Here is a 26,177-nt window from a genome sequence, read left to right on the forward strand (position 1 = left end):
TTATTGTTGTTTTATTATTATTACTATTATTTTTTGTGTATGATTTGAGTGTTTAGAAACAAAATTTATGAGAAAGTTGCCAGATTGATTTCAAATATGAAATTTAATCTTAAAACCCTTTGATGCATGAATTATTTTTATTACTTTAACATTTAGCTAAAATTGCAATCCATTTGAAATTTTACAAAATGTGGTTACATATATACAAGAAAACCTAGAGGCTTGGCTTTTCTGGCACATACTCCTCATCAATGCTGTCACTTCCACTGTCCTCTGGGATATTCTCTATTATTCTGTACTGAGAGCTTGACCTGTGCAGTCCCTATTTGGTAGGCAAAATGCTAATTTGTCTCGGTATGTATGTGTAAAGGTGCCATTTAATGTTGTAATATGTTAGCCTGACAAGCCAGACCCACATCAAGATGTTTGGTCTGGAAACTCACCATTGACAGTTCTAAATCCGAGGGGCGGGATAAACGGTTGTCTTTCAAGCTCCGTCTCCGTCAATAGGATAGCGCTACAACCAACCAGAGCAATGAAGGTGAAACGGAGCTCGTTGATAGATTAAACATTCGCCGTATCCGGTCGGCAAAACTCGAACAAATCTTCCCTTTTTAAGAATGACTTCAGTGCCGTTCTTTGTTCTTTTCTCAGAGAAAAGCTTTACTCCAAGTCTTCCAGAGTCGCGGTCAAAGCTGATTTGAAAGACCGCCGTTCGCCAGTTTCTATGTTTACTAGAAGCATAAGCGCAACTCGCCGTCATCATTATGTTAAGCTCCACTGACTCTATACACGATGTGATTGGCCCAACCAGAGTTTGGCGTTTACAGCTCAGAAGTGTATTGTGAGTTGCTAGACGACACTCGTGGCAGATTCGATTTGCTGCCGCTAGGGTGCGTCTAGATTTCTAGGCTAGTAATATGTAATTTTGAATGGATAATTATGTTGATATATTTGTTAAATGTCTGTTTTATTACAATAAGACAACTCATAACATCTTTGCAAAAATAGAACAGATATAGCAGGTTACAGAAATTAGGCTTGATGCTATCTGACTCCAGTGTTGTATGATGTCCAGTGTATAAGTGTTTAGTGTATAAAAACTACATTTTACTCAAAATTTTTGTTTATAAAATACTAACATATTCATCATACCCTACTGTACAACACATATATACACTCACCTAAAGGATTATTAGGAACACCATACTAATACTGTGTTTGACCCCCTTTCGCCTTCAGATTTGCCTTAATTCTATGTGGCATTAATTCAACAAGGTGCTGAAAGCATTCTTTAGAAATGTTGGCCTATATTGATAGGATAGCATCTTGCAGTTGACAGAGATTTGTGGGATGCACATCCAGGGCACGAAGCTCCCGTTCCACCACATCCCAAAAATGCTTTATTGGGTTGAGATCTGATGACGGTGGGGGCCATTTTAGTTCAGTGAACTCATTGTCATGGTCAATAAACCAATTTGAAATGATTCAAGCTTTGTGACATGGTGCATTATCCTGCTGGAAGTAGCCATCAGAGGATGGGTACATGGTGGTCATAAAGGGATGGACAGGGTCAGAAACAATGCTCAGGTACCATTACACCACCACCAGCATCATGCACAGTGGTAACAAGGCATGATGGATCCATGTTCTCATTCTGTTTACGCCAAATTCTCACTCTACCATCTGAATGTCTCAAAAGAAATCTAGACTCATCAGACCAGGAAACATTTTTCCAGTCTTCAACTGTCCAATTTTGGTGAGCTTGTGCAAATTGTAGCCCCTTTTTATCTATTTGTAGTGGAGATGAGTGGTACCCGGTGGGGTCTTCTGCTGTTGTAGCCCATCTGGCTCAAGGTTGTGCGTGTTGTGGCTTCACAAATGCTTTTCTGCATACCTCGGTTGTAACGAGTGGTTATTTCAGTCAAAGTTGCTCTTCTATCAGCTTGAATCAGTCGCCCCATTCTCCTCTGACCTCTAGCATCAACAAGGCAAGTTCACTCACAGGACTGCATACTGGATGTTTTTTCCATGAGCAGAGCAGATTGTGAAATACTCAGACCGATCTGTCTGGCACCAACAACCATGCCACACTCAAAATTGCTTAAATCACCTTTCTTTCCCATTCTGACATTCAGTTTGGAGTTCAGGAGATTGTCTTGACCAGGACCACACCACTAAATGCATAGAAGCAACTGCCATGTGATTGGTTGATTAGATAATTGCATTAATGAGAAATTGAACAGGTGTTCCTAATAATCCATTAGGTCACTGTATATACACAGTGGGGCAAAAAAGTATTTTGTTTTGTGCATGTGCAACCAATTGTGCATGTTCTCCCTCTTAAAATGACGAGAGAGGCCAGTACAGGTCTGTGAGAGCCAGAAATCTTGCTTTTTTGTAGGTAACCAAATACTTATTTTCCACCATCATTTGCAAATACATTCGTTAAAAATAGTAATTTTCTGGATTTTGTTTTTCTCATTATGTCTCTCATAGTTGAAGTGTAGCTATGATGAAAATTACAGCCATTCTCATCTTTTTAAGTGGGAGAACTTAATTACTTCACTTGACCACACTCCTCCTCCTTGTATAAAAGTTTTTCAGAGATATGCCTGGGGCCTTTGGCACATGTCTATCACTGTCAGCCATCTTGGATTAAGGACGTCATCAAGCAATGAATATTTGGAATGCAAGACAGTAGCCATTCTTAGACTATTTCTGTCAAACACTGCCCTCAAGTGGTTTGGAGAACATTACAAAAATAAATTAACCTAAATGGTGTTAAATTAACTGTCCACAAATGTGTACTAACATATTCACATTCATACTAACCTATTTACAAATGTGGACAGCATGCATGAAAGCTTGACAGTTTTGGAGAAATCAATGTTTTTAAGAGATAGGAGCTGCACTTGCATGCCCAAGAGGTGTTTTAAAGATTTGCTGAGTGAAAAGACTTGTCTTAAAGGGACTTTGATGATTCTCTAATTTTTCTTTTGTTGTTTGATTAAAATTCAATTATTAAATGAGCAGGTTTATTAGGCTGATGTCACTTCAAGACCAAACGCACAGACATAATACACTGACAAGCATTCGATTACTTTCCCCATCTGTTTATGTTCACTGAAGACATAAGTTAAAAAGTCCCAGAGACAGATATTTTGAAATATTTTTGTGTGCGTTTGTCTAGCCTAGTCTATACATTTCATTTGTACAGAGAGTCTGGCCACTCTACATTGACAAGTGTTAACTTCCCTGAAGGCCTGAAGTTTAAAACTATTGGATCCGCCCAGAGCTGCTCTGGATCTGACATAAACAATCGCAAGCGTTTGGCCGTGACGTATGTTATCTCAAACTAGTGCACAAAATCAACGGCAACGTTCTCAGTCACTCCCTCTGTTCGCTGATTGAACCAGTTAAAATTTGAGAAAACCAGAGAATATACCGCGATCCCAGACGGAGTATTGAAGGAAAGTGAAAATTGAGCAGAAGTACAGGAGGGCGGAGCCAGCATTTGTCCACACCCAGAGCCCAAATTAGCATGTACTTGTCCTTGTTTTTCTATATCTCAGATCGCATGTTGAAGAGTGTCTCTTTAACAGCTCAATGCGCTTTTACACGTGACATTACATAAAACTGATTTGGATGTTAGGCATGGGTGACAGCGCACTGGTTTAAAGGAAAGGAAAAGAAAAGAAAGCGGCATCATGTTTTCATAATTTGTGGAAGCCATAAACAAAAACAAAACTAAAAGTTTCATTTCGTTGGTAAGTACACAGAGTACTTACCAACATGATCATCATTTCTAAATAATTCTTGAGAGCAAGGGAGGTCCCTGGTGGTTTGAGGGTCCTACACAATATATTTTGCATATAGTGAGGAATGGCACTGCTTCAGTATAACATGATCATTCAGAAATCATTCTAATTGCCGATTTGCTGTTATTAGTGTCATGTTTGATCAGTTCCTTTCTGAATATTGCTCATGCTATTATACCTTTTGATCTAAAAGTCAAAGTTGGAATGTGAATGTACAAAAATCAAACAAACATTTACATATTCACATACATTCCCACTCCACCTTTGCCTGTATGTACAACCAGTCAAAAATGCATACGCTACAAATACATACAAAAAGTAATTTTGCTAAAACAATTAAAACCTTTCTGATATTGCTCATTCTGAAGTGCCTGAAATGAGTATCTGAGTCAAATATAAATTAAGCCTCCGAATGAATGCCTTAATAAAATAAAATATGCCATTTATCTACCTGTGGGGGCAAACTGGACTGTTCTAAACAGAGACTAAACTTGACCCCTTGCATAATTATATTAAACTGCATTTAAGTAAACATTATGATATTTTCCCATACGGCAAAATGCACTCTCTGTGAAATCATTTAATGCATCTTTTACAAATCAAATGTCATGATGTAATGCTTTAAATGTGTTTCCACACAAAAAGAAAGTTTAGAACCCCCCCAAATAAATAAATAAATAAAATAAAAGTTTAACAACCTCTCTCAATTTTTTGCTAAAGCTTTTAGGGAGGCACGAGTGGGATGCTTTGTTTGAAGATCTACCATCTAAATGTTAGCTTCAGGGAATGCTACAAATTCTGTCAGACTGGATTAGGACAGAATATTGGATGACTAAACTCTCAAACACAGCTCTCTCGCTGCGTAATAATAGATGACAGTGTATTTAAATGGGAAGAAAGTAGATTCAGTTCTCCGGCCACAACAGCTATTTCATAGTTTAGTGGGTGTACTGTAAGCATTTTAGCTTACTTCCTTTAGTCGAGGAAGCGATTGCTTTTATCCCGTGTGAGGGCGTAATCAGATAATGGTTCCGAAAGAAAATTAAGCAACATTAAAACACACTGTGCTGCTTCTGTATTTGGTTAGAGCAGTAAAAGAGGTTTACAAGTACAGCGTTACCTTGTACAACAAGAAGGATTGTTCAAGGTAGTAATATGCACAATTTGAAATGCAGAGGCACCAAAGGAGGATCTTAAGGGATTACATCCCCAGTGCTTTGTAAAAATGTATTCAGATTGTGCACCTGGCTCCCCACAGAGGCTCTTCAAGCCCTAAACAATGAAATACCACCTACCGTCATGGCTTCACTGTTGAGCCCCAAAGAGCTTTTTGGAATAGGAAAAGAGCAACGAAAAAAACAAATGTAGAGAAGAGAACGATTAAGCTGACATTTGAGAGGGCGACATGAATGCGGCTGTAATGAGAAATGTGAGGGATGTGCTGATTACTTGTGCTACAACATCACATCGGCTTATACGACATCTCACGTAAATTATTATGAACTCACAGGGAGTTTGGCCGATGGAAGGTCAACAGCCTTGCTGCGGAGAGACAAGAAGGCAATGGGGTGGCCGTGCCCTTTGACCCCGACTTTATCCATAACATCAGACTTCTGGGGAGAAGGCCAAGCCTGCAGAAAATTACTGACACCATCATTAAGAAATATGGGACTCATTTCCTGCTCTCTGCCACTCTGGGAGGTAAGAAAACTCTATTATATGGGAGCTAGTTATTATCCCCGCAAAATAGATTTTCATTCCTGTCTTGTGCTTGAGTTTGCAAGGACATCTTTATATAGTCTCGGTAGAGGTTGACATGACATTACGCATTATTGAAAACTGGGGTTAGTGTTGTCTAATGGATATGACACTGATAGCTCAAGTTCCAGGATTAACATAATGGGTCAGACAATTAACTTAAAATTCATCCTATTATTTATTTATTATTATTATTAAAGCAGAATTCTGATCTTGATTTAACAATGCATGTTATTCCTAAGACAATCGATTGTATATCTATAACCTTGTAGATTTGCTAAATTATTTATTTTCCTCTGAAATGTCACGCTTATGTCACCTAGTCCTAGACCAATTGTTTTCAACTAAGGGACCCACAAGGGGCTCTCAGCAAACTTCCAAGAAAGTTTCAGGATGACTTAAAAATAACTTAATATATTATTATCATTATATTAAAACAATTCAAATTTAAACTGCTAAAATTTCTCCTCTCAGTTGGTCTTATTGAAGAATATATTGTAGTTGCACTTTCTAGAATCACACAATAAATTGTGGTATATAAATGTACCTATATTGACTGACCCATTTTCTGTTAATAATATATTATAGTTGATATATTTTATTGTAATTAATATTATAGTACTTAGGGGGCCTTCATATATTGGGTTGGACAGTTGGAGGCCTTCGAAAAGGTTGAGAACTTCTGACCTAGGCTATGTCGGATATTAGTTAATTCTACCCAATAGTCAAATAACTATTTAGGAACTGCTTTAGGCAGAGCCGTTGAAAAACAGAGTTGTGAAATGATCTCACCGCCACGTGGTCACATGGTTCATGGAGCTGACTGGTGCAGATAAGACATCACTTTGTAGGCCAGTCAGCAGTTAGCATAGCACTGGTTCCCAAAAAAAAAAAAAAAAAAGGATTTTCCTATATATGCTTTTGGATTGTCATTAAAAACAAGCTCTTTGATCAACAAAAGTTTATGATGCTTACACATTTTGTCCATTAAGATAATTATCACAGATGAACACAACTTTTATGGATTTTGAAGCATAAATTCAGTCGTCAGAAGTAAAAAGTTAAAGGTAGGTTATAAGCTGACTACATTTAGCTTAGCCCCCTAAGCCCAGTTCATTCACTATGGAACCAAACAGAGATCAAGTTAGAAGTACCAAACACCTCCACGTTTCCCCTATTTAAATACAGTTACACGAATAGTTGAACGATCAAGTATGGTGACAAAATAAAACGTGGCACTTCTCTAATCGGATTAAAAAGGAGAACTATAATGTATGGCGGAATAGCACTTCTGAGAGTACTTCGGCTAGGCGCAGTAAAAAGTCCCGTCCGAAACATCTTTCCTCACACCTCCCCCTCACTCTCTCATTTCTGTCAATAGGGGGATGTGAGGGAAGATGTTTCGGCCGGGACTTTTTACTGCACCGAGGCGAAGTACTCTCAGAAGTGCTATTCCTGCCATACATTGTAGTTCTCCTTTTTAATCCGATTAATATTTAAATTAATATACCTACGAGTGTGCTTGAATGGGGTTCAACGCTGGAACTATTGGTAGTTTGTAACTATTGGTTGCTCCACGACACAAATTACTTACACAATCCTCAGTTCCTCTGGAAGTATATGGGAGTGTCGTAAGTTTTTCTACGGCTCTTTTAAAGGAAATGCAAAGTAATCGAAGTTACAGCGATAATAATCATATATGCTTCCTTTACACCTGGAAATAACATGTTTCTTACTTTATCGTTTTCATTTTTAGACTTGTTAACCAAATTTTAAACACATTGACATAGCTATTTTTTGCTAAATCTCTCAGTGAGTTAGGGGTTATAAGTGCAGAAAAAGGTTCATTCCAAGTTTAATTCGGTGAAATAATTCCATAAATAATGGGAAATTGTTGATGAAATTAAATAAGAGCAAAAGAGGGCTTGAATGTGAAAATGATTTACGCTTTTTTCGACCTCATCACATTTTACTTTCATTGCCGTATGCGGATAATCAAAAATTCATTTGCATTTACACCTTCATTTACAGTAATGAATCCATTCAAGACCATCTCCAAATGCGTTCACAATGATCCAATCACAATCCATCTTTCATCTGCCTTTTGGATGTGGATTTGGATAAGTGTGCTGATCATGATTCAATCATAGAGATTGCATGTTAATGCCAGGTGTTCATGGAACCATAGATTTGACAAAAAGGTGTATGTTGAGATGTTCTTGAGTAACTTGACGTTTAGCATCTAAGTCAGAAAATCCCCCCAATAGTATTTTCCCCATATATAATTAAGCCCCTTTCTTTGTATGTTTTATGTTCTGATATCTTAAAAAATAAGCTATTACAAAAGTAAAATGGATTACTGCCATGTCAGTTTTCAGAGATGAAAAGTGTGGAAAGGTACATCCGTGTTTGTTTAGCTGGTGTTCAGACCTCTTCAAACTCATCCTCATTTGTAGATATATTTCAGAACAGAAGTCCTTAGGTTCAGCATAGTCTTTTATACCTTTCCTACCGAGAGAGATTGTTTACAGTACACATCTCTTCAAAAGAGACATTCTCATTCGTCAGTATCTCGCTCCATAAATAAACCGCTTTTATACCGTGACTGAGGCTGAAAGTGGGGATCATTTGAAGGTCTGGCTAATGCTCCACAGGACACCTTTTGACTCCACCATTTTTTCTTAGGCGTTTATTCTCTCCAAACAAACCCACCAGCTGAGTCAATTGATTTTCATTGGATCCCTCTCACTCAGAGATGAAGGATACTCTCATCTGTACCATGCGTGTAATGAGAGCTGACGCGTCAGATGGGGAAGAGCTCCGTGGCTTTGTGGGCCCCCGACGGGCCGAGACGGGGCGAGCTCATGCTGTAGATGATTAGGGTTGATTAGCTTCTCCAGCTGAGATGATCATTTCTGTCTGGCTTTTGATCAGGCGAGGAGTCCTTGACCATTTTCGTGGACAAAAGTAAGCTTAGCAGAGGTCAGCAGAATGGCGGTGCCTCCAACATTACAGCTGGTTCGCTGACCCTCGAAGCCCTCCACCAACTGGCGGCATCCTATTTCATCGACAGAGACAGCACACTCCGGAAGCTCCATCACCTCCAGATCGCCTCCACCGCCATTAAGGTATGACCCCCATGGATCCGACCAGGGTTTGAATTGTGATGGCACTTGATTGGGGGTAAATAAATGCAAAAATCTGTAACACTTCAATGTAGCATAGATCTGGGCGAATCACAGAGGTTGGACAGTAGTGAAGTATTTTTACTTTCTACTCTAGTACATTTTTCTGTTTCAATTTACTGTTTTTCTTTGGAAAACTTTTACTTCACTACATTCCAAAGCATAATGTAATAATTTTACTGCACACAATTTTATAAATTTAAGTCCCCCCCCCCATATACTTAATTACATTAGCGAATGTGATACTTTATTAATTGTACTCAAGTAAAACTTACCTCAGTACAAGAAAGTACACTGTAAAAAAATATATCGTCACTGTCCGATGAAAACCACGTATGTCCATTTTGCCGATTTTGAGATTATTCGACGGATTGAATGTCCAGGTTCATTTCCGTATACAGTATGCTTCACATATCTAAATGGCTATCTAAATATCTAAATGACCAATGAAAAGTTGTGAAATCATGTCATCTGATTTTCACGTATATCCATTTGGTGTCAAAGCTGTCAATCACGCCGCTTATCTCCCACCCTGTGGAAGCATCTCGCCGGTCTCGTAAAGATTCATCGTATTGTGAAGATGTTAACGCACGGATTTCCGAAGTGAAGTGAAACAATGTTGACAGGGCATAGCGCTATATTTTTTCTGATCCTTTTCTCCCTTCCTTCCGGATGTCTGTCTCTGTAAAGGAGCTGTGTGAATTGATGAATGTTAACTATGATAGGGCTTTTATTGAGGCGATTGCGAGGGTCAACAATGATGAGGAAGGTTAGTAGGAAAATAGAATTGAGTCAAACAATTAAGTCTACAATTAAGTCTACATTAGCTGTGTCTCATTTCAGAAGGCTGCGTCCTCCGGAGGTCGCATTCGAAGGGTGCATACGTCATAAGGCCGTGTCATTTCAAAAAAGTGAGTAGGACACTCCAAATGCAACCTTCAAATGCGTCCTCCTTTCACAGGAATTCGGAGTGTGCATGAGGTGTATCCTTCACGGCTGGGGATAACCCACAATTCTTTTGCGTCATCGTTAACAACCGCAATTTTTTTTTTTATGTTATATGAAAAAAACGGCACCACCGCCAGATATACATGCGAGCGTAGGTGTGGTGTTTAAAATAAGTAGTTCATGCTTTTTTTTTTGTTTTTTTTAATCTCTATTACCTCAAACAGATAGTTTTGGTAAACAGGATTACAACTGTTTAGTGCATTTTAAACGTTTAGAACAGTACATTGCTGTCAAGGCAAGAAACATTTCAGTCATTTTCAAGTTATAAATAATTTTCATTCATATAACTGCTGTGAGAGCGCAACGAGGCTAAACTTGTTGGCATAGCAACGTGATACTTCCTGCCTGTGTGTCCTACGAAGGACGTCTAAAGGGGGTCGCACACCGGACGCGGAGCTCGGCGGCGCGCCACGTCTTTAAAATTCAAACACATTGTTTTCAATGAGTGTACGCATACCGGTGGTGGCATTCGGCGCCTGTCCGCGGCGACTCAGGAAGTTGTTCTAAATCCTGCCGCGCCACGGAGCGCCATTTCAAGGCTTTATATTAAAAGTATATTATCGTTAAGGTATACTGATTTCAACCTTTGCTACAAGACAAATTTGTTTTACATTCTGAGTTCAACAGCTTGAATAAAGTCTAAACATATTTTGGGGAAATGTATAATAAACGTAGCCTTTTAAAATGTGCGCGTCTGGTGTGTGATACCTGAGACGCTGCGTGGCGCGCCGCCGAGCTCCGCGTCCGGTGTGCGACCCCCTTAATTCTGATTGAGTACACTCCTTATACTGCATCCTACACAGGAAGTGTCCTCCGGAGGACGCAGCCTTCGAAATTTAACGAAATGAGACACAGCTACTGTATTCATTACTGAAATATAGGGCTGCTCCGATCGCGATCGGCCGGTCATTAATGCACATCTCGTCAGTAAAGCTGGTTCTCTAATCAGCGGTAAATTCCCTCAGGTGCGTGATTTCACATAGAGCAGCTGTTACTACACAGAGCCAATGTTAACTGAGAAGATGCGCGAATAAACGCTGAAAATGAATGTGAAATATGAAACGCGACTTGGCCATTCTAATTAATGATCGGAAGAACACGTATCGACCGCGTATAATATGCATGTATATCCATTTAAACTCAATTTTGGTCAAATGTGAATTATATCATTACACTGGAAAGAATTTGGTTACATGTAAAGATGCCGTACCAAGTATGACAACGCTACATTCAAGTGCTTTTGAAATATGGTGTTTTTTTCACTTCCTGAAAAGTAACCATTTTGGACATAAGTGAGTTTCATCGGGCAGCGACGATATGTTTAATATATTATGACAACATGTGTTTTTACATAATTTTAACTCATCAAAATAAGTTAAGAAATGTTAAACTTTTTTACTAAGTTATACAAGATGCAACTCATTTTTTAAGTCAGTTTAGCATCATTTAAGTTGAAATAACTTAAACATCCAAGTCAGTTGTACTTATTATTTTTTTACAGTGTACTACATTTAATGGAATTAAGCATTAAATGATATTTAATATGAAACGTAGTGCCGTAAAAAGTACAATATTATGTTGGTTCATTATTGTGTAAATGCAAAAAACTCTATATGTAATTATTAGTGTTACAATTTTTAAAATATGTCTAAAAAATAGCTGTCACACTTTAGAATATTGTCCGGTTCTCATCATTAGCTATTTTTGCTTCAATGAACTCCTAATTACTGCTTAATAGTAGTGACTTTAGTTACTGAGGTAGTTGTTAAGTCATGTAGGCATTAAGGCATGTAGAATATGTTCATGCCGAGTAAGGCATTAATAGGTGCTTTATAAGTACTAATGAACAGCCAATATCCTAGTAATGCATACTAATAAGAAACTAGTTAATAGTGAGATTTGGACCCTATAGCTATATCGCCCAGCCTTAATAGTGTATCCATCACACACAATCCTGCTCAATTCATTTAACATCATCAAATTCACACCTACTAAATGATTTTACAATATTCTTGTTGATCATCAGGAATATGTGTTTTTTTGTTGGGCTAAATCTCCTGATCAAATCGTTTTCAAATCCCCATACATATTACATTATAATTTTGTAATGAACTAAAATGTATAAATGGGACAAGTTTTGATTTAGTGTTTTTAATTTTCTAACTTGACATCAAATCACTGGGGGACTTGCCTTTTTGGCAGCGTTGATTAATCCAAATCATGCATTAATTGTAGCCTATAAAATCTGCTAGTATGTTCTCAGTGTTGGGTAAGTTACTCTAAAATGTAATTAATTACTAGCCACTAATTAATGTTTAACAGTGTAATTAGATCACTGCACTAAATACTCTATCTGAAAAATATTGCATTACTTAATACTTATTACTTTCTAAATCCCATATCAACCTCGACCAGTTGAACAATAAAAATATAGATAGACATGAAACTGCTCTTTTAATTCTTTCAAATAAATAATACAAAATTGCATAAATTATTCTTGAACTGACCAAACTATTTAAAGAAATAAGGTTACCTAAAATGTGCATTTTAACGTCCATTAAGGGCCAGATTTACTACACAGGGCAAATTATCATAAGAATTACATTTCAAAAAAGCATGATGGGAGTGGAAAGTTCTGCATGTGATCTACTCTTGGTGCGCCAAATTAAAGCACACAGACAGAGCAGGATCATTTCCATAATGACCAACACAAGCTAACAGTTAACGTCTGGTTTAAGACATGTTTTTGTGAGCAGTAAGTAATGGAGCAAATACTAGTAAATTGACAAGCAGAAACCTTAGTAAATCACCATGCATGATTAATTTAAAGACTCTGCGTGTCTTTAGTAAATTGACAGTATTTATTTTTTTACGTCAAAATTTTGTCAAAAAATGTCAACATTTTGGGCCAGATTAATTAACAGACCATCTGTCTGTAAATCTGGCCCAAAATTTTGACATTAAATGAAATATTGGTTTATATGAGTCTTTTGGCTTTCTCTGTGTTGTAGGCTAGTTTTATGGACTCTAAAAAATTACTATTTTGCACAATTTCCTTGTTTTTTACACCATACTTATCCAAACATGAGTCTTGGAGGCTTAACTTGAATCAACAGACCATTTTATCTTAATACCATGTGCTTTTAAAATGTATAGTGTGTTCTTTACCCATTATCCAGGTTAGCAAGGGAGCAATACAAAATGAAAATGACTCTACAACATTCAGGCGTGCCTCTCTTTCCTGCACTCATTGGGAAATCTTTATTAATTTATTACCATACATCAATGGAAACTTCTCCCCCATGCCCAAAGTATATCTCTGATACACATTAAGGGGCAGATTTACTAACAGCTTTCGTCAGCGCAAACCTTCTTGGCGTTAAAAAATGTCAGGATTGACTAAAGACGCACAGTGATAAATTAGCACTGAAAATGTGTGGACGCGATTATTTTTGCTGTTGACCTTATTGCATATGTATTTGTAGGGGTTTCCCTTTCAGGTGCAAAATGTATGGGAGGAGAGTTTTTAAATGAATCATGCAAGGTGATTTACTGAGGGTTTTCGTTTGTAAATTTACTGGTGTTTGCGGCATTATTTACAGCCTAAATAAAGCAGGTCTTGCAGGCTCTAACGGGTAGTTTGCTTTGGTCATTATGGAAATGATCCGGCTGCGTCTGTGCTCTTTAATTTGAGTGTTGTCAGTAGATCACGCACAGAACTGTCTACTCTCACGCTAATTTGCCCTGTATAGTAAATCTGGTCCTTAATATCATGCATGGTTCTATTTCCAGCATGTTTTAAAAGGTGAATTTTTCACTGATAGACCAATCGATCCATCAGTGGAAAAAAAAGGCACATGATTGTTGTCTGCTGTATTTTGCCATACTCTGTGTCAGCCTCTTTAAACCATAGGATACTGTGCCAGCTGTGGTCAATGTATTGAAGTGCTGCTGTGGAGCAAATATGGCCACACATTGCCACTGAAAAAAGAGTTGGGAGCTGAGTGGGGAATATTAATCTGAATCAGTTCAATTTATTTTGAAAATATCACTGGCCGTAGCCTATATTATTATTCAATACACATCTAAGGCTTTTAAAAAGCAGAGTTGCCCATTTAGCGACTTTTTACACCCCTTATTTTCTTTCAAAAAAAGCAACTAGGGACAATTCTGGCAACATTTTGGACAGCTAATTAACATTTAGTCAGTCCCTCATCATACTCATTCCATTATTAAAAAAAAAAATTATTGGCTTTATTGGACATTGGGCTATATATTACATTAAAATACAGAATGTGGGCACGGATTAGGAGAGAGAACAGATGTAAAGTGTCGGCAGTTGGCGCATTACGTCATCTAGAGGAATTTAGGAATTTAAACTTTTTGAGCTGGCTTTGGCTACTTTCTAAAAAGTCATTACTCAAAGAATCATTAATGGACTCATTAAGGAATCATAACCAGAACTGATTCCTTACACTTCCCATCGCTACTAAACAGTACTGCTGGCTTTTCCTTAAAGACTCATATCATGCAAAAGCCTCTAGTTTAGAAGCCTCATGTCAGTTTCTTTGCAACTTAAAACTCATCTCACAGGTACCAGAACAGGAGAATCTGAAACGATGTTCAATGTGAATTTATGTGGGATTCATGCGTTCAACCGCAGGTGATACATACGAGCAAACGTCTTCCTCTTGCACACAATTATTACCGCCTCGAAGGTGAGTTCATTATTCAATACGCAGTTATCAGCAGCGTAACCTTGCGCCTGCGGCGTTTGTAATAGACTCCACACTGATCTCATTTGCTCAGGCTTTGTTTAAAGTGCCAGTGCCAAATGCAGCCTTTAAATATAAATCCATGCTTAAACCACTGAAGTGCTTCAGATGCGAATGACCCAAGGTTTCCTTTCAAAAAGTCTCAAGCAGTCATCAGTAAATCCGCGACTTAATCCCATGTAGCAGTTTTCCATTCAAAGGCCATTTCTGTCCTGCCACATTCAGTCATTTGCAATCTCAGTCAGGCAAACTGTTTTGGGGTCTGAGCCCGTTTGCTAAGACGATCTCGGGCTAAGTTGCTATTAATGAGGACAAAGCGGCTGTCGGTGTTAGTCACAACATGCATCACGGTGATGGATCAGCTTGGCTCTTCCATTTAGATTCCTTTCTGCATTGACTAATTTAACTCATTAGTTGCATCTAGCATGAAGTGAGCTCTGAGGCAAGAAAACAGATGTATGGAAGATGTATTATAAGGTTAGCCGAGGTGTTAAATGGAGCTAGTTGGATGATTCTTCAGTGTTTCTCTTATGGATGAGCAGGTGAGGGAGGATGGTATTCGAAGGGTGTTTGAGAGCATAAATTAGAGGTTTGAGTATGATGCACCACTGTTGAATCTGTTGGCCTCATTCGTTTTGCTGGGTCTTCAGTATAGTCGCAGATGGCATCAGTAGCTGACCTCATTGGTGGTTTAAACAATTGTCTGTCTCTACGCTAATTAATGGAGTTAAATGTTTTCAGAAGAATAATGATTGGTCTGTGAGCAATTATAGTTTTTTTAATGCTATGTTATTCATTAAGGTTATTGATTCACTTATCAGGTGGCGATTTGTTGCTGTTGGAATTAGTTTTTCATTTTAACACAGGCAGTAAATGTAGAGGTGAAATACTCGTTCTAGCTTTGTGTTAATCAACGATGTAAATCCAGAGTGTTTAGAAAGAGAACCACAGTCACATTATTCAAATTTTTTTTACTCTTCAGTAAAGCGGAAGAAAGAAGGCCAAATAACATTAACCTTCACATAATGCTCCTTTCTGCCACCTAAATAAACATGATCACGGGACACCGTCATTTAGATGAGGGAAATCTGATTTTACAACCAAAGTGTCTTTAACTTCTCCTAGAAAGATTTGTTTTAGCATTGATTTCCAAGTGTCTGCAAGGTACAGTTCACTCAAAATTTAAATGGGTAGATTTAATGATAATAATACATGTAATTTATTAGGGATGCACCGATCCTATACTCAGTATCAGTATTGGCTCCGATCCGCCATTATTTTGCCAGATCGGGTATCGGTCAGACAGGATTATTTCAGCCGCTCACAGCTCACAGCACAGCAGTTCAGCTGTTCAGTTCGTGAGTCCTGACCATCCTGACAGAACACAGAACAACTGAATGACACTTTAAGCAGAACATCTCAAATGGAGATTGCTAAAATGCAGCCTACTTGTTTATTGGTGTTTTCAGATCATCCGCCCGAGAAAGAGCTCACATGCTTTTGGTTACCAGATTTCAGTCATTTAAACCCTACAAACAGAGCTTTTCTGTTAAAGGAACATGTATACTATCTGGTGTTTTACCTAAACATGTCCAATCAGGCAACCATATGAGCTCTAAACAAGTAAGCTGCATTTCAGCAATCTACTGAAATACAAGCATGCAAAAACAGCAGAGGGCTACTTATATTTTTACAAAATGAATAGCCTTGTCAAATGACTGTCATTTTAACTTATATGGCGGAAAAGGTGACGTTTGCTAGAAGGATCGAGTGAACGATCTGTAAGCAACGTATCTACAGTTGTAATACAAAATAATATTAACCTTTGTCATTAGATACACTATTTAGTTTTTGCATGGTACTTGGAGTTTCCTATTGTTACTGTACTAGCATCTTCTCTTATCTAGACAATGCTTTCATACAGTTGCTTTCTTCAGTTTAAGATGCTGAGCGAAGCTTGCTTGAAATGGACCGAACAAACAAAATATTTGTTGTGGTATCCGATTATAATAAACCTCAACCATGACTGTTGACAAATGACAACAGTCCTCTGCACAGCCTAAACATGACGATGACGTGTGTCATGAGAGCTACCCATTTCGCTATGCTCGAGTGTCTTTACCTGCAGTCTAAATGATTCGGCTCCGTGACGTCAGTTCCGCCTGACAATGAACATGTTTGGACAGATGCAAATGTTGGGGGCGTGCATATAAATAATCCCCAACGCTTGCGTCACGGTTGGTTTTATGTTGAGAAGCACTTATTTTTCCGTGGAGTTTTTCACAAACAAGATTTACATAAGAAGTAGGAGGCAATGGTGTTTGAGACTCACAATATGTGATGTCCATGTACTGAACTCTTATTATTTCACTATCGCAAGGTTAATTCAATTTTTCATTCTAGGGCACCTTTAAAAAAACACACTTTGTTACCATATGAAACACACACGTTTCACTTTACTATACTCTGTTTGCACGAGTTACACTCTGCTGTGATAAACCTAAAACACTTTTAGCACTTCTACTTCCCTATGAATAGAGTAGGCTACCATCAACAAAGTACAAATATAATCTAAGTCCACCAAACACTACACAAGACCAATGTTGCTGACTGAAGAAACTCATTTATTTCAACATGCCCAAAATGTTGACATGGACATTCATAATACTGTAACAAAATGTCACTTTACATATTGTACTGCAAGCTTACTGTAAAAAAAAAACTAAAACAAAAAACACCTAGACACCCTGGATCTGGCCAGATTTTTTCATCAACAGCGTAGGCAATGTTGTCATTAGTAAGACACAATGGAAAGAAACGTCTTGACCTCCATCTGATCACAGGCCTCCTCCTTGTCCTCCTTGTCCTCCTTGTCCTCCTCGTTCACCTCCTTGTCTTACTCTTTCTCTGACTCATTCCATTGTGTTGAAGACGGATGAACGCGCCTGCTGCTTTTTATAGTGCTTATAAACCTGATTGGTGTGTCTAGAATTAAGCAAACAAGTGTTTGCCCAGCTGATGACTGTGTTGAACCAATTGGTTGGACTGTGCGGTAATTTGACAGTCAGTGCTTTGGTATTGCAAGGAAGTGACTTCATGATAGATTTTAGCGTGTAATGTATGTTAAGTGTGTTTAGTGTTTTGCAAATCACTGTATGTAGAGTTTTGCAACAAGTGTGAAGTTGACAATGCGCTTATAGTTGTGGAAATATGGGCTGATGTTTTGCTTCTTGAGTGTAAGGTTTTGCTAATAGTGTACTACTTTTAATTTTAGTGTGTAAGCAATCTAAAAAAAAAAAAACTGTAACACAGGTCAATACACAAAATCTAAGTATTGGGATAGTTCACCCACAAATTAAAATTGCCCCATGATTTGCTCACCCTCAAGCCATCCTAGGTGTATGACATTCTTCTTTCAGACGAATACAATCAGAGTTAAATTAAAAATGTGTGCATTTCCAAACATTATAATGGCAGCGAATGGCAGCCCAAAGTTTGAAGTCCATCCATTATAAAAGTAATCCACATGGCTCCAGGTGGTTAAGAAAGGCCTTCTGAAGCAAATCGATAGGTTTTTGTACGAAAAATATCCATATTTAATGCGTCTAGCTTCCGTCAGATTGCCTGCATATTCAGCTTATGAGAAAAGTGTAACTGCTGTCAGATGAAGCATAAAATGTCAGATAATTAAGCTTTTTTTATGAGCATATAGTAAGTTCAAGGTTATAATATCATATGGTGTGTGTGTATATATATATATATACACTCTAAAAAATGCTGGGTTAAAAACAACCCAAGTTGGGTTGAAAATGCACTAACCCAACAATTGGGTTGTTTTAACCCAATGGCTGAGTTGTTTTAACCCAGCCATTGGGTTGTCTTAAGCAACATTTAACCCAACCGCTGGGTTAAAACAACTCAACCATTGGGTAAAATCAACCCAATTGTTGGGTTAGTGCATTTTCAATACAAACTTGGGATATATACCAACCAGCGGTCCCCACAATGTAAATGGATTTATAAATCATACAAAATTATGTTTTTAATTAATTATTTAAAATTATTATAATTTATTTTTTTTTATTTTTTTTTGAAGATGTAAAAATGCTGAATTTTTTCTTGTGATGAGTAGGTTTAGAGGTAGGGGCAGTGTAGGGGGATAGAAAATACGATTTTTACAATATAAAATCCATTACACCTATGGAAAGTCCCCATAAAACATGGAAACACTATGTGTGTGTGTGCGTGTGTGTGTAAACCATTTAATAGTTTTTAATAGTTCCCTTCCTCCATATTCACAATTCACAGTAAACATTACATTTTTGTCATTTACCAGGTCCGGAATACAATATTTCTCATTCATTTCTTTGATGTACAATTAGATGCAGATTGCAACAACAGGCCTATTGTGTGTTTGGCCTTTACAGGGACAATGAGCTGGCTCGGACCTCAGAGAGAATTTTTAGGATTTAATGAATCTCCCTCCAGCAGCATTAACAGCGTAAGAGCCTGCTGTGGGTGTAATGAAGTTGTGATTTTTCTCTCTCTGTCTCTCTCACACTCTGCTGAATCTTGCCCTTGACTAGACATGCAGTTTGAATACTTTTTATAGCTTTTTTTCATAAATGATGAATATCTCATATTCTACATTATTTTGCTGGAGAAAAAAAATCCATAGTTTTATGCCACAGCAGAAGAAAGAGACAAACAGTGCTCTCTGGGCTGCGCAAAGATAATAAAAATGTTAATTAAATACAGTGATGTTAACCTAATTAGTTTCATGATAAATTAGGACCAGATGCAACCAATTCTTGCATCATTACACAAACAGAAGTAGACCTAGATAGTTGTTGTTGCTTTTGCAAGTACAAAAAGTGCTGATTTTGTTTATTTTTTATTCTTACTAAACTTTTAAAAATATATAATGATTTAGGCCTAGATAATATTTAAAACAGAGAAAATAGACTGTGCGAAGTGAATGAGGTCGCATTGAAACAGTAGGAAAACGAGAAAACGGCAAGAGAACAACAATAATCCTCTGCTGCAATAGTTGGACGGATTATTTATTCTCTATTCTCTATAGTTTTCACATATCGTCTCACGCTTATAAGTTCGCCCACCTGGAGGGCAAAACAAGGCTCCATTGCCAGTCATTTTTTACCAGGTTTGTAGTCAGTATTAATGCAGAGACAGTGATATTATAATATGGAATTCAATATACACATTGATGTTGCATATTTTGAACAGTAAAGCAGATGAACACAGAATATTAGTGCAACACAAATTTTCTCTTTAGGCGTTTCCCCATCAAAACCTATTATAAAGAAAACACATTGAGTTCTGAGCTCTTATCAGTATACTCGCCTGTATGCATCATCACAAAGGTGTAAACTGAATTTGATATTTTAATATCACTTTAAGGGTGGGTTGCCCTAATAATGATTATTTGGTCTGCCATCAGTTCACCCTGTCTGCTGCTTAATCAGCTTTATAACAGTTTTACCCATACAGAAATGTAATATATGAGTATATGAAATATCAATATATGTAATATATGCAATATATGTAATGTAAAAACATATATGAAACCAATTAGAAATTGTAACAATTCCATATATTGACATATAAATGTATAAATGTATTATATATTATATATGTTTATGTATGTATAATACATATTTGTACATGTCTCATACATGAAATATCCTAATATGTTCATATAGAGTATACATACAGGTACATATATGCACAGCTATAAGAAATTCCATATATTGAAATATATCATTATTCCACATATTATATGTTTAAATTATATATGTGACAAATCACCATCACTGTTAAATGTCAGAGTCTTAGTATAGATTTTATGTATAAAACAAATTACATTTAAAATATATTATTTTATAATATTAATAACTTGTCAGATGAGGCAAGGGATAAGGACTCAAGGGTGCAGAAATAAATTGGCTTTTTATTAAACTTCAGAAATAAACAATCATAACACAAACAAACCCATTCATGTTTGTAACTGACTCACCTTAGTTTTTTTTATACAATAATAAAGCCTCATAAAAGGGGAATTCAATTTTGCCAGTAGTCTGTATTCAAAATAACTGTAAGAGTCTCAATGACGGAGTGAAAATAAATGGTATCTATTGAATCACTGAATGTAGGGTGACCATATTTTGATTACCAAAAAAACAGGACACTCGGCCCGGCAATGAGATACATGTAGATTGCCCTAGTGCCGGTCAATTTAATGGCCCAATGAAAAATAATGAAAAACAGGACATTTTCATCACTTTATAAAAAAAACAGCCAGGACGGCCAGGACAGGACTTGAAAACAGGACATGTCCTGGGAAAGCAGGACGTTTCGTCACTATAATAATAACATAGTAACAATTTTCACATGGATGAAATCCAAGACAGAATTGTGAAAAGCAAAGCTCAATACTGAAAGTAAACCAATAAACAATAAATCAAACTCAAATCCAAAATACTAAAGTGTTACACAAATAAACAAAAAACAGCACAAAAAAAAAAAAAAAAAATGATATACAGTCTCTTATCTGAATATTGTAGAAGTCCCAGTCCCAGCAGGCAATGAAGATATACAATCCTAAATCCCAGATAAGGCACTGGCACAATCCAACACAAGTAAGAAGTAGGTATCAGCGCACTCAAGCCCCATAGCAGAGTCCTCTGTGAGCTTCTCTGCATGCAAACCTCCAAACACTATGAATTAATATTTATATGGGTACATAAAAATGTGCATTTGAATAAGATTGTAAAGCATTAGAATGTTACAATTCACTTAACTCCTCAAACACAATGTGATTCCAGGCATTTTCACCCATACTCCATTGCCATGACTCTCGTTATGCTAAACGCAACCTTAAAACCTTTTCCTCCCTTTGTTGCCCTCTAGAGGACAGGATAGTATGGATAGACAAAAGTATGGCTTTATTTAGCATTGTCTTCTCTTCTGGGTTTGTTTTCAATTCTCAAATAAAGATTCAAAAGGTTATGATTCAGCGTATTGATTCATGATTCGCCTGTCAAACTGCCAAACTGCTGAAATCACGTGACATTGGCAGTGAAAACTATGAATATAGGCATGGTTTCGACAATAAATGCCAGGGAAATCTTAGCTGAATAAGTCGATTTCAGATGCCTTAAAGTAGCAACACGTCAACAATGCACCTGAACACACCTCTTTTTCAGACCAGCACGCCCATGGGCAAACAGACGGGAACGAGTGCATTTGCTATAGACAACATGGCGCTGGATATTATAACCGAGTCAGGCTTAAACTAGCAAAAATCACTTGCATCGCACCTGAAAAATAAATCCAGTATATCATTCCAATTAGATCAAAATGTTGATTCTTTCAGGATTCTTTAATGAATAAAACACTCAAAAGAAAAGCAGTTATTTAACATAGAAATATTTTTATAACAATGTAGTGTGCCCTTATGTGGTCCAATTCTCACTATTAACTAGTTGCTTATTAGCATGCATTTTACTATGATATTGGCTGTTTATTAGTTCTTATAAAGCAAATATTAATGCCTTATTCTGTATTACCATACTCTACATCCCTTAATCCTACCCAATACCTAAAATTAAAAACAGCGTGATATATATACTGAATTGGCTCTATCACCCTCTCTCCTCTCCACCTATCACTGGTGTGTGGTGAGCGCACTGGCGCCGTTGTACTTTGGCTGCCGTCGCATCATCCAAGTGGATGCTGCACACTGGTGGTGGTTGAGGAGAGACCCCTGACATGAGTGTAAAGTGCTTTGGGTGTACAGGAGTACATATGAAAGTCCTATAAATGCCTCATTCATAGAGGGTATGGAACGTTTTCAGACTCCTCTAAATTTTTCACTCTTTGTTATAATACAGCCATTTGCTGAAGTCATTTAAGGTTTTTTTTTTTTTTTTCATTAATGTACACGCATCACCCCATATTGATAGAAAAACAGAATTTTTTATATTTTTGCAGATTTATTAAAAAAAGAAAACCTGAAATACCACATGGCCCTAAGCTTTTAGACCCTTTGCACATATATTTAACTCTGGTGCTGTCCATTTCTTCTAATCATCTAAATGGTACTACACCTTCATTTGAGTCCAGCTGTGTTTGATTATACTGATTGGACTTGATTAGGAAAGCCACACACCCGTCTATATAAGACCTTACAGCTCACAGTGCAAGCCAGAGCAAATGAGAATCATGAGGTCAAAGGAACTGCCTAAAAAGCTCAGAGACAGAATTGTGGCAAGGCACAACTTACAACCAATCAGCAAGTTTACAAAAAAAAAGAGAGAGAGGTAAAGAAAAACCCAAAGATCACTGTGGCTGAGCTCCAGAGATGCAGTCGGGAGATAGGAGAAAGTTGTAGAAAGTCAACCATCACTGCAGCCCTCCACCAGCTGAGGCTTAATGGCAGAGTGGCCCGACAGAAGTCTTTCCTCAGTGCACGATACGTGAACGTTTTCATTAAAAAAAAAAACACCTGAAGGACTCCAGGATGGTGGGAAATAAGATTCTCTGGTCTGATGAGACCAATATATAACATTTTGGCCTTAATTCTAAGTGGTATGTTTGGAGAAAAATATCACCTGTCCAATACAGTCCCAACAATGAAGCACGGTGTTGGAGCATCATGCTGTAGGGGAGTTTTTCAGCTGAAGGGACGGGACGACTGGTTGCAATTGAGGAAAAGATGAATGCGGCCAAGTACAGGGATATCCTGGACAAAAACCTTCTCCAGAGTGTTCAAGACCTCAGACTAAGCGAAGGTTCACCTCCCAAGACAATTTTAACCCTAAGCACACAGCTAAAATAACGAAGGAGTGGCTTCACAACAACATGACTGTTCTTGAATGGGCCAGCCAGAGCCCTGACTTAAACCCAATTAAGCATCTCTGGAGAGACCTGAAAATGGCTGTCCACCAAAGTTTACCATCCAACCTGACAGAACTGGAGAGGATCTGTAAGGAGGAATAGCAGAGGATCCCAAAATCCAGGTGTGAAAATCTTTCCCAAAAAGACAAAAATACTGAGCAAAGAGTCTGAATACTTAGGACCATGTGATATTTCAGTTTTTCTTTTTAATAAATCTGCAAAAATGTTTTTCTGCCAATATGGGGTGCTGTGTGTACATTAATGAGGGGGTCTGAATACTTTCCATACCCACTGTATACATAAATACAATATGACATAAATGTTTGTTATGAGGGCAAACTAGTTTTTTTCTTTTTCTTTTTTTCTTTCTTTTGTTTTTAATGGAAATCCATCAGCTATGTAGGATCCTTAGAGTAAAAATTTCTGGTCAGGTGTATTTGATAACCACCAGTCACTTCAATTAATTTATTAGACAAAGCCAATCATTTCTTATTTCTTTCTCTCTCTCTCTCTCTCTCTCTCTCTCTCTCTCATGCTATCTGTCCAGGTAACTGAGACCAGGACCGGACCTTTGGGCTGCAGTAACTATGACAACCTTGACTCTGTCAGCTCCGTTCTGGTTCACAGCCAGGAGAACAAAGTTCAGTTGCAAGGTAGGGAGATACACAATCCCAAACCTCCTCATAAAACACTTCCCCTCATCCTGCTGTTAATCCTAAAGTGTTTCCAAAGGTTGTGGTTGTGTGATGAGCCATGGTAGCAACACGATCAAAGTGCTGATGCCACTGTTGTCTAATTAGCCTGCTAATTATATACAAAAGTTGAATGCTCATAGTTGACTGTGCTTGCTAATTAGATTAAAGGATTTAACAACTGAACGAGGCCCTTTTGACTCTCAACCATGGAAAAGTAAAGGCATGTGTGGTCGATCTCACATTTCTGTATTTCTCCTTCTAGGACTTCAGGCTATTCTGCCTAGTTATTTAAGTAGCAGCTTTGTTCAGGCTGCCTTAGGCTACATAGGCTGCAATGCTGAAGGCCAGTTTGTGTGCAAAGACAATGACTGCTGGTGCCAATGCAGCAAGGAGTTCCCCCTGTGTAACTGCCCTGAGGCTGATATCCGCTCCCAGGAAAGCTACCTGGAGCGCATGAGGGAGGCCTGGAGGCAGGAGAACCAGGCATTTCAAGACTCAGGTGCCAAAACATCATTTTTTTTTTCATTTTTTATCCCCTCCATACATATGCATGAGGTTCTGCTGTTCCCATTAGGTTTCAAGCCTGCTTGACTATAGCTTAACCAGCAATATTTTCTTCCTTTGGGAACTTCACCAACCACTCATCACATACTCATACAGTGTTGATAGTATTAACCAAAGCTATTAAACTATTGAAAATCATGAAACATTAATGTAATCACAATAAAAATTACTTTAGTAATATTAGAAAACTTAATTTAAACTTAAATTAATACATAGAAATAGAAATGAAAAAAGGCAAAATATAAAAATAAATAGTAATTCAAAATATTAATAAAAACTTCAATTGCACACTGTAAAAAAGTCAATTTTTTTACAGTGTATGTAAATTAAACTAAAATAACACTGATGGCTATGAACAAAAATATACATTTTGATTTTATTAATTTAAGTTCATTTATAAATTGTACAAGATTTTCTTGTACGATTTATAAATGATATAGTTTTTTTTAACAATATCAATGTACAAACTCAAGTGGGGAACAATAATATGTATATGACATACGCATATAACATGTAACTAATTCTCCATTCGTATATCTGTAAATATAGACTTGGTCAGCATTACTGAGAACGTCCACAAAAACGTCATGCCCCTGTATGCCGTGGGGAAAAACAACCCATTCGAATGAGTGTGCGTAGATTTTGTTAGATGCTTTATCTTTACTTTTCGTAATAAATAGGATTGAATTGTGCTTGGTGCAAAGCCGAAAAGTGGCTGTGTTGCGTTATGCATCTCTAATAAGTAAAAAAAAAAAAAATCTGAGTTTCTATATACTGCGGAATAACAGACGGAGCCTTTGTCAATTCCAAAAGCCTGTGCAATACATTCATTACAATTAAACATCTGTACTACATGATGATGTATTATTGTAAAGATGAAAACATAAAAGATTTCATTACTACAGTCACAAAAGTTTGTTTAACAAAAACGGCAATATAGTTGTAAGTTTGTTACGGGACTCAAACTGCGTCAAAAAGCAGTCAACTTATCATTAAAGCAGATTTCACGCAAGCTATCACAGTGTGTGAGGTTATTAATGTGCAATACATTCAAAAGTTTTCTTTATTTCATTAAGGGAAGGGCTGTGCTCATGCTTCAAGCTTACAGTCACGATACAGTCACTTTACACGTACGACACTTGAGTGACATTTTCTCATCAGAATGCATGCTGCTCCCACAAATATTATATAATCGCCTACTTCATCATTTTTCGATAAAGACGCTTGCTATAAAAAAGCACAAAAAAAGTTTAACTAATAGCATTGTGGCACTGACATGTCAACTCCAAATTTGCTTTGTAAAATGAACTAATTCATTTGTGCATGGCTGTACTAACAAGAAAAACTAATAAATAAACAGATAAAAATACATGCATGCAAGACAGCAGAAAGCTGATGGATGTCTGAACTCGATCTAAACCTGTGTAATTGAGCCCAAACAGCTCATCATAA

The 26,177-nt window shown here is 37.3% G+C and overlaps 1 protein-coding gene across 2 annotated transcripts in view; it reads left to right on the top strand.

The window, feature by feature from the left end:
* The window catches only part of brinp3b (bone morphogenetic protein/retinoic acid inducible neural-specific 3b), a 40,926-nt gene that overhangs the window by 6,999 nt on the left and 7,750 nt on the right, over positions 1 to 26,177 (top strand). Inside the window, exons 3-6 of one of the 2 annotated variants that reach the window (XM_067454244.1) lie at positions 5,332 to 5,522; positions 8,514 to 8,707; positions 24,014 to 24,119; positions 24,424 to 24,660. In XM_067454244.1, the coding sequence (XP_067310345.1) occupies positions 5,332 to 5,522; positions 8,514 to 8,707; positions 24,014 to 24,119; positions 24,424 to 24,660 (728 nt within the window). The remainder of the gene's footprint in view (positions 1 to 5,331; positions 5,523 to 8,513; positions 8,708 to 24,013; positions 24,120 to 24,423; positions 24,661 to 26,177) is intronic. The other variant, XM_067454245.1, reaches the window with a different exon arrangement.

This window comes from Pseudorasbora parva, chromosome 9, assembly GCF_024679245.1.
Source record: "Pseudorasbora parva isolate DD20220531a chromosome 9, ASM2467924v1, whole genome shotgun sequence".
In the NCBI taxonomy this organism is placed as follows: Eukaryota; Metazoa; Chordata; class Actinopteri; order Cypriniformes; family Gobionidae; genus Pseudorasbora; species Pseudorasbora parva.